An 8,624-nucleotide genomic window follows, 5' to 3' on the forward strand; every position below is an offset into this window, starting at 1 on the left:
ATACAAAATACTTCAAAAATAAATAGTAACTTGCACATGCCCTCTTTTAATAGTAGAGGAGAGAGAAGGATGATAGGCTAAAAGCAAATTAAAGGGAAACACTGAAGAAATGATAAAATTTGTGATTTTTCTAATTAATAAAGGAGGCTATCAAGTGTCAGATAAATAGTAAATATTCATTAAAGTAAGTGATAGACGTTCGATTCTAGTGTGAAAGCAATCAATAATGCCATATTTTGTATCAGGACCATTGAACCCTCAAGTTAGAGATGGTAAAATAGTGTTAGCTTTGGAAGGTAAAATGGAAATGATGTAGGATGAACAAGGGTAAAATGGAAATACAAAATACATCACAAATGAATAGTAACTTACACATTCCCTCTTTTAGAGGGATTCATTTTAAAAAAAAATAATATTTCCCCAATATGAATCCAAATAATGGGTGCCAAACGGGAGTGTACTAACACAAAAGAGGCGGGAAAGTACAAAAAACTACATACCCTTGCCGCTGCGTACACACAGATCTTAATTATCACCATGGATTCTGACTCCGATTCCGATGGATCTCATATCTCCGCCACACCGCCGCGCCACTCACCACCACCATCACCTACGCCTCTTCCGCCGGCAGTGCCACCACCGCGACCCTCCTGTCCATCTACCACCCGATCAAGAACCAAAATTAAAGCCGCTGATCCCACCAATTCCCGGCCCGTTTTGAAACTCAAACTCTCCACCAAGCACTTAAAACCCATCACAGAACCGGACCCAAAACCTCCCATAATAGATTCATTTCGAAGCCATCCCCAGATCCCTCCACCAAACTTCTCCAATTTACCTTTTCAAATCCATACTTCAACACACCACCAAAATTACCATAATGCCTCTGATACTCTTTTACCCGGCAGCCATTGCTTGTCGAAATTCGCATCTTTTTCCAATAAAGGCCAGAATAAAAATCTCATTTTTGAGCCCAGTGAAAAGGATTTTCCAACTGAAACTAAAAGTGAAATTCATGTGCAAAATGCTGACCTGGTAAAAGTGAAAAATGAAGCTGCTAGCCAACGAATTTCTTCCAAAAAGGTGAGTAAACATCTTAATTTGATTGGTGTTAATGTTTCTTCCACAAAGAATGTGAACAAGCCTAAACGTGTTAGTGAGGGTAATTTTGTGAAGCTTAATATAAATGGCTATGGGAGGAAAAAGTTTGCCTTTAAGAATAAAAGAAAGAGCTTTAGTGCATATAGTGGGCGTAGAAAATTTTCAAGATATTATAAAAAGAAATCGAGAGTTGGAAATGAAGGAAAGGAAAGTGGTGAGATTCTCGATGAAGAGGGCTTGGTTTTGGAGATTGGAGAGAGAGAGGAAAGTATGGATTTTGATAGTGAATCGATTGAGGAGGCTGTGATGAGTGTACGAAAAGAGGCCTCCGATGGAAATTTGGAGAAGTTATTAAAGTTCACACATGGGTATGATTCATTTAGGAATGGTCAGTTGGAGGCAATCAAGATGGTGCTCTCTGGGAAATCGACAATGCTGGTTTTACCAACGGGTTCTGGCAAGTCTCTGTGTTATCAGTTGCCTGCGTTGATTTTGCCAGGAGTCACCCTTGTGGTGAGTCCTTTAGTGGCTTTGATGATCGATCAACTTAAACAGCTGCCTCCTGCAATTCCGGGTGGCCTTTTGTGTAGCAGCCAGGTATTTTCTTTCTCAGTGTTGGTGAATACGTATGCATTTTTGTCCCTCTGTGACTATTTCTATAAACTTGATGTTTCTTGATGGCTGTTTCAGATGCCCGAGGAGGCTGCAAAAACCCTCAGGTCACTACAAGAAGGGGCAATAAAGGTTAACTTAAGTCCTTGATTGCAACATAAACTTCAACCAAACGGTCTTTTTCTTGTTTATGTAAATGCATCAAAAACAATTGGTTCTGATTAAGACCATTTCACACCATTATGGATCTTTCTGAAATTTCATTGAAATCACTTTTGATGGATTATTTGTTGAAATGTGATAAGCACTCACTCTATCCTTTAGATATGTACCTAAACACTAAGAAATTTTCTCGGTTCATGTTTAGGTTCTTTTTGTTTCACCAGAGAGGTTTCTGAATGCAGAATTCCTATCCATATTTTCTGGCAGTCAACTAGTATCTCTTGTGGTTGTTGATGAAGCCCACTGTGTTTCTGAATGGTGAGCATTTGTAGGATTATTTCCTTCCCAGTTTTATCAGCTTGTGAATTGGATTTTAAGAGTCTCCTTCATTATGACAGCAATATGCCAGCCAAACTCATTATCACCATATGAAGTTTCATAATTTTCTTAAACCTAAAATTTTTGACAGGTCACATAATTTTCGACCTTCGTATATGAGGCTTAGAGCCTCCTTGCTATGTGGGAAGCTTAATGCTGGATGTATTCTAGCTATGACAGCAACTGCAACAACCAAAACTTTGCATGACGTAATGCATGCTTTAGAGATTACTCCCACAAATCTCATTCAGTCAGCCCAATTAAGGGATAATCTGCATTTATCGGTGTCTGTGAGCGGGAATAGGTGAGTGTACACACACACACACACCTTGTCAATTTTCTTGTATTAAATTTTAATACCTCAATATTCTGTTAATAATGTCAGGATGAAAGATTTGGTGGCATTGCTCAAGTCTTCTCCCTTTTTGGAGATCAAAAGCCTCATTATTTACTGTAAATTTCAGGTATACTACGGTTAATTTTTCTAAAAAAGATGAATATATAAACTTGGACCAGATCACTATCTCTTTACTCTTGTGATTTTGACTTATGGTAACCTTGTGTCCACAATTTGGTGCAGTATGAAACTGACATGATAAGCAAATATCTATGTGATAACAACATCTCAGCTAAGGTTTGTATAGCATTTGTAATCTCAGTTTATTTGAATGATGCAAACTTTATGCTCTCTTCATGCAGTTCTTTGTTTTCATATTGGAAATATTGATGAAGTTCTGTATGTTTCTCAGAGTTACCACAGTGCCATTCCTGCTAAAGATAGGAACCGCGTTCAGGAATTGTTTTGTTCTAATAGGATAAGAGTGGTAAGGAAGTTATTGGGATCATTTTTTATATATTTCTATAATTTTATAGGTGTGATTATCTCCTTGATGCATGGTGGAAATTAAAATCTTGCTGATTTGCATTCTTTTGTTCTCAAAGGTGGTTGCAACTGTGGCATTTGGCATGGGACTTGACAAAAGTGATGTTGGAGCTGTAAGAAAAATTTTCGTTCACGTTTCATATTATTTATCTAATTTTCATTAAACATCCACAATTAATTGGTCTTAAAATATCTCAGAGGATAACAATAACATTTAATTTGCATTTTGCACCTAAGAAATCACCCGGAAGGAATCTATCCACGAATCTTCTAAGCCATCTGAGTTTATGTATTTGTCTTCTTTGTGGCATTTATGGACTGCTAAAGCTCTAAAATGCTGCTGTTTCAGGTAATCCACTACAGTTTACCCGAAAGTTTGGAAGAGTATGTACAGGTCAAATTTCTTTATTATAATTTTCTCCCAATTATTAGCACAGGCGTGTCCTTCCCCTCCCCAACCACAAAAAAATAAAACATAAATAAAAAATAAAATAAAATTGTAGACCTAAAAATATTAAATAATTTATGCAGGAGATAGGTCGTGCTGGACGTGATGGTAGATTTTCTTATTGCCATCTGCTTTTTGATGATGTCACATACTTCAAGCTTCGAAGTTTGATGTACAGGTAAAGCAAATGCCATTTCTATGTAGCCTCCCATTTGTGGGATTGGAGATACAGATTTTGGTGATAACATTATTTTTTCAGTGATGGCGTAGATGCACATGCAGTAAATTTGTTACTTTCTCATGTTTTCATGAGCAAAGGAAGTGCAGCCAATGATACTTGTTCGTTAGTCAAAGAAACTGCTTCTCGTAAATTTGATATGAAAGAAGAGGTCGGTCAAGTTGCTGCTTTTGAATAAAGTTTGCTTACAAGCCCTCATCTTCCTGTCAAAAAAATTCAACTTTGATTATCAACCTAAGTAGTTTGTTATTCAGTTTGTATATTATTCAACCATAAATGAATTTATTATATCGAGATATTTTTGCCTCATGATGTTGAACTACTGATTTTTCTTGCCTTGTAGGTGATGCTAACTATTTTGACACAGTTGGAGTTGGGAGAAGTGCAATACCTTCAATTGCTTCCCCAGATAAATGTAACATGTACTGTAAATTTCCATAAGGTGCGTTATGCTTTCTATGGGGGATAAATTTCTATTCTCTGGATGTTTAGTTTATGCCGTCGTTCTTTGTTGAACTACTTGATCTAAAGTTTAAATTATTAGATCTTTAAAATGCCTCTTCACGTGTAGACGGGGTTCATTTTTTCCCGTCAAAGCCTATCACGTGCATAATTCATTTAAATGAGTGACGGTGCAATTTGAACCTAGGACATTTGCATGCTCTGATACCATGTTAAATCACTTGATCTAAAAACTTAAATTATTAGATAGGGCCACATGTATAATTATTTATCTTTCTGCAGACTCCGCCAGCACTTTTTGCTGCTAAAGATATTGTGGTTGCATCAATTCTGAACAAGTGAGAAATATTTTTTATTCCATACTACCATGAACTATAAAGTTATTTGTTCTTAAAACTCTTAATTGCTCTGCTAATGCTTTACAAGCTTTTCAGGTCTGAAATGAAAGATGGGCAATATGTATTTGACATACCATCTGTGGCAAATAGCATCAGAATGCAGGCTGTTGACCTTACAAATCACTTGCAGAGTCTAAAGGTGAGTATGTTTTGACTTGTCCAAGCTTTTCAAATTCCAATTTGGAATGAGATTTTAAGAGATTTCAGTTCTTTCAAACTCATTTCTACAAGCCACTTGTTGAACTATCTATTCATATAGAGCTCTATGGAGTTATTGCTCTTCCCTTTAATCCACTTGAAGTCTAAGGTCAAGTTTTTATCCTCGTTCAAGCTTTGATTGAAGAGGTCGAACTTGTATGTTAGGAGGTTTGACAGATCACGTTTAGCTAAGCTTAAAATGTTTGCTTATAAGCAAAATAAGTAAGTCTTCAAATATTTAATTTCTTATTGGATAAAGTTAGATAAGTTACTTTTGACAGTAAGATTAAGGTACTTTTATGATAAGTGACTTTTTTACCCAAATGTAAGATAATAAATTATCGAAGCAAAAAGTTACTTGTGTTTTTTGTTGTATTAAGAACCATAAGATTATCTCTTCCAAATTTTACTGTCTTTAGAACATGATTTATACCTTACTCTGTCAATTTCCAAAAATTCAAGCTTCTAATCATTTTTCTCTGACAATGGCGGAATATGATTTAAAATTGAAATGCTGCTTCAATATTTTACACTTTATAGTTGAAGTACTATGAAAATTATGGTAACATAATATTTGGCATGGTCCTAATCACTTAATTGTATTATACTCGTTGAAATAATTGGGAAAAGAACCTTGTTGTATTCTCCGATTGATTAGAATTTACTAACTCACAGAATTTTCTGTATTGCTTGTATTAGTTGAAGGGGGAAATCACATATGATTTGAAGGATCCAGCCTATTGTTATACCATTATTAATGTCCCGGAAGATATTTGTTCTTTGGCAGCAAGCCTTACAAAGTGGTTATCTGAGGTCGAGACCTGTAAGGTGATTGGCTTTCCTTTATGTCATTTATTATTTTTGTAGTTTATTCTCTATTTGTGTGGGGAAGAGGGGGACATTCATAGTGCAAGTTTGGCAAAGCTTATATTATAATTTAAACCTGTCAAACATACTTTTTATCCAACTTATTATCCAGCATTCAATGGGGCCCGCTGTTTAAAACAAGCACGTGATAACATGCATACTGACTTTGATTGACGTAGGTGCGGAAGATAGATGCAATGTTTAATGCTGCTGTTTTTGCTGCAAAAGAGTGTGATAAAGTGCAGAGCTGCCAAGAAAATCAACATACTTCTTGCTTGCAAAGGAAGATTCAACAGTACTTTAATGGGGATGATGACGTTGATGTTCCTAACCAGATGGGTCAAAACAGGTTGAAATGTTTGATCTATAAATACACAATTCACAGTGAACTTATTGTTGGAGCTCGTTTGCTTGGGCTTCAAAACAAATAAGAACTACTCAAGTTTCCAAACAAGTGTATCCAAAGTTACTTATTTTGACAGTAACTCCTGATTAAAATAAGTAGCTTGCCATTTTTTTTTTCTTTACAGTTTTTCTAGAACTTACAAGTGAACTGTATAAGCTTAGCCAAACATGCTCCAACAAGGCAACTACAGCAAAAAGCTAAGCTTTCATTGCATAATATATAGCTGGGATCTATTGCTGAGCTCTGTTGTTTCATTGAGCATCAATCATGAACAACCCAAAAATAACTTATAGTCTAGCAGATATTGATATGAAAATATCTATGTATATATGTTGCAATAAATATTATGATCTTTCTAGATATTATTTGATTGTCCTAACTAAAACATCATTTTGTTTGCAGTCCATTTTTGCGGGCTGATATAAAGGTACAAATTTTCAAACGTTACAACTTGTTTCTTGCTAAAAAGAAATTAACCAAAATTGTAAAATTTCCATCCTCTTTTGATGCCTTAGGTCTTTCTTCAGAGTAATTCACAAGTGAAATTTACCCCCCGAGCAATTGCAAGGATACTGCATGGACTTGCTAGCCCGGCCTTTCCTGCTGCTATTTGGTCAAGAACCCATTTTTGGTAATGTGGCAACAAAATTAATATATGGTTTGATCAATGGTTCTTAATTTTATCATTTTAAGTATAACCTAGATTTGCATTTAACTTGAAAAACGTGATGCAGTGATATTATCTTTGCATGAAATAGAGGGTTTAAATGATTCTTTAAAATCGAGAAATGTTGTAAAATATGAGACATTTTTCAAGAATCCACTCGTATGGTTGACTGCTCTGTATATGGTATCTCTCTCAGAGGTTGACACTGATGCATGTATTGTAGGGATCATTGGATCATAGATTAAAAAATAAGCTGAAATTGTGTGGATTATACTGTCTTTTCATTTATATGATCGCAAATTTCCTGGCTGGATTTTAGGGGAAGGTATCAACAGATAGACTTTAAAGTAGTGATGGAAGCGGCAAAGGGAGAGCTCATTAGTATGGTCGGCAAGGATGTAATTTAGCTATTTCTTTCTCGAGAGAATGTCATTTATAACAACAAATAGGGAGAACACAATATTGCGCGGTTACAGTTGGCTAATCTTAGTAAGTCTTCCTACTTCGTCATCTGTTTTTGTTTGGAAATTTAATGCAAATGTTCGTTCCTTTCTCTTCCCTTTTCTTTCCAGTGCACGCAATGCTGCCTGTGGGACTTCCGGTGCTAAAGTTTTGACAGGTATAATGCAATAGTTGTATTGAATGTACATAATGATTTATATGCACATAATGTAGTGAGATATGATTCGATTTTTTCAATCAGATAATTTTTCCTCTATTTTTGAAACCTCGTTTTTCTGTGAACAATTATGTAACTCTTATGTACAACTAGCATTATCCATAATACAATTGGGGATGAGATAGGCTACTTACATGTCAATACCTTGACATGTGTATGCTTAGATTGTGCAAATATTCCTACTGTATAAGTTTATAAAAAGATTTGTGTGTCAGAGATGGTGGACATTTGAATCTTATTTTATATCATTGTCAAAACATGCAGTGACAAAAGTATGCGGATCTCATATGTGAATCAATATAAATGTATGTATTTTTGGTTCTTATACATTCGATTGATTATTGTAGTTATAAGAAGATGTTACGGCTTAACCTATAATATCTACTTGCAGGTGAAAGTCGAAAGATTGATCAACTCACAGCGAAGAAAAGAATATCCATAGAGAAGCTTGTCATTGCTAATATTATAATAAACATATATTTTCATATGTTGTAAATCTCACGGTTATGTAAAATTATTGATGATTTTTTCATTAAGTGTTATCTTTCTTTTGAATTTTACCATGATAAGGAATAAGTCTTAATTTGTTATTTGTGTAGATCATTGAAGACAATGAATTTTGCTTGAACCCAAGAATTGATATTCCATCTCCTTTCAAAGCCCTTCCCAAGTGCTAAAAACTTCGGCATATTATGGTCTAGATCATTTACCCAAATTAGATTTTGTGCATTCAACACCAAATCGTCGTGTTCGTGAATCATCGCACTAATGTCCGGCAATTGGGGTTATGGATTTTCAATTTATGGGGGTAGTATGGGATCCATAGTCGGGGAGAAAATCACCCGTTTTGGGTATTTTGGTTTGACATTGCTTCACACTCAAAACAAAAAGTAGGGAGCTATGTCTAGAGGTGGGCGTGGATCGGACCGAACCAAAATCTTCGGGTATTTAGTAAATGGAAACCGTCGGGTCCAAATATAATTATGGAACCTTTCGGGCTCGGTTTGGTTCCATTCGGTTCCGTACTAGTAACACTATATAAATACAACTAATGACATATTCAATCGTAGTTTTACAAATTAACATAATCAAATTTAATAACATGTAAATAACAAGTAGTTCAAT

General features: G+C 35.3%; 1 protein-coding gene across 3 annotated transcripts; it reads left to right on the forward strand.

Annotated features, from left to right (window-relative positions):
- The first annotated feature begins 461 nt into the window (after nucleotides 1-461).
- LOC111401852 (ATP-dependent DNA helicase Q-like 5) lies at nucleotides 462-8,127 on the forward strand. Of its 3 annotated transcripts, none has more exons than XM_023029797.1 (22): nucleotides 462-1,698; nucleotides 1,792-1,845; nucleotides 2,081-2,193; nucleotides 2,345-2,557; nucleotides 2,639-2,717; nucleotides 2,834-2,887; nucleotides 3,003-3,077; nucleotides 3,196-3,249; nucleotides 3,486-3,530; nucleotides 3,668-3,762; nucleotides 3,844-3,973; nucleotides 4,166-4,264; nucleotides 4,567-4,622; nucleotides 4,719-4,821; nucleotides 5,580-5,708; nucleotides 5,927-6,096; nucleotides 6,556-6,580; nucleotides 6,669-6,784; nucleotides 7,140-7,309; nucleotides 7,393-7,439; nucleotides 7,764-7,804; nucleotides 7,891-8,127. In XM_023029797.1, the coding sequence occupies exons 1-19, from the start codon at nucleotides 538-540 to the stop codon at nucleotides 7,225-7,227; spliced, it is 2,859 nt and encodes a 952-aa protein (XP_022885565.1). In that variant the 5' UTR covers nucleotides 462-537; the 3' UTR covers nucleotides 7,228-7,309; nucleotides 7,393-7,439; nucleotides 7,764-7,804; nucleotides 7,891-8,127. The 3 variants fall into 3 exon arrangements, with proteins under 3 accessions (XP_022885565.1, XP_022885585.1, XP_022885575.1); XM_023029817.1 differs by having other exon boundaries at nucleotides 7,431-7,439; XM_023029807.1 differs by lacking the exon at nucleotides 7,764-7,804.
- The last annotated feature ends 497 nt before the right edge of the window (nucleotides 8,128-8,624 follow it).

This window comes from Olea europaea, chromosome 1, assembly GCF_002742605.1.
Source record: "Olea europaea var. sylvestris chromosome 1, O_europaea_v1, whole genome shotgun sequence".
Taxonomy (NCBI): domain Eukaryota; kingdom Viridiplantae; phylum Streptophyta; class Magnoliopsida; order Lamiales; family Oleaceae; genus Olea; species Olea europaea.

Coding starts and splice junctions, on each gene's coding strand:
- LOC111401852 (XM_023029797.1), top strand. CDS start 538: ATGGATTCTGACTCCGATTCCGATGGATCTCATATCTCCGCCACACCG. Junction 2,558..2,638: donor GTGTCTGTGAGCGGGAATAG/GTGAGTGTACAC, acceptor TAATAATGTCAG/GATGAAAGATTTGGTGGCAT. Junction 3,078..3,195: donor GTTCTAATAGGATAAGAGTG/GTAAGGAAGTTA, acceptor TTGTTCTCAAAG/GTGGTTGCAACTGTGGCATT.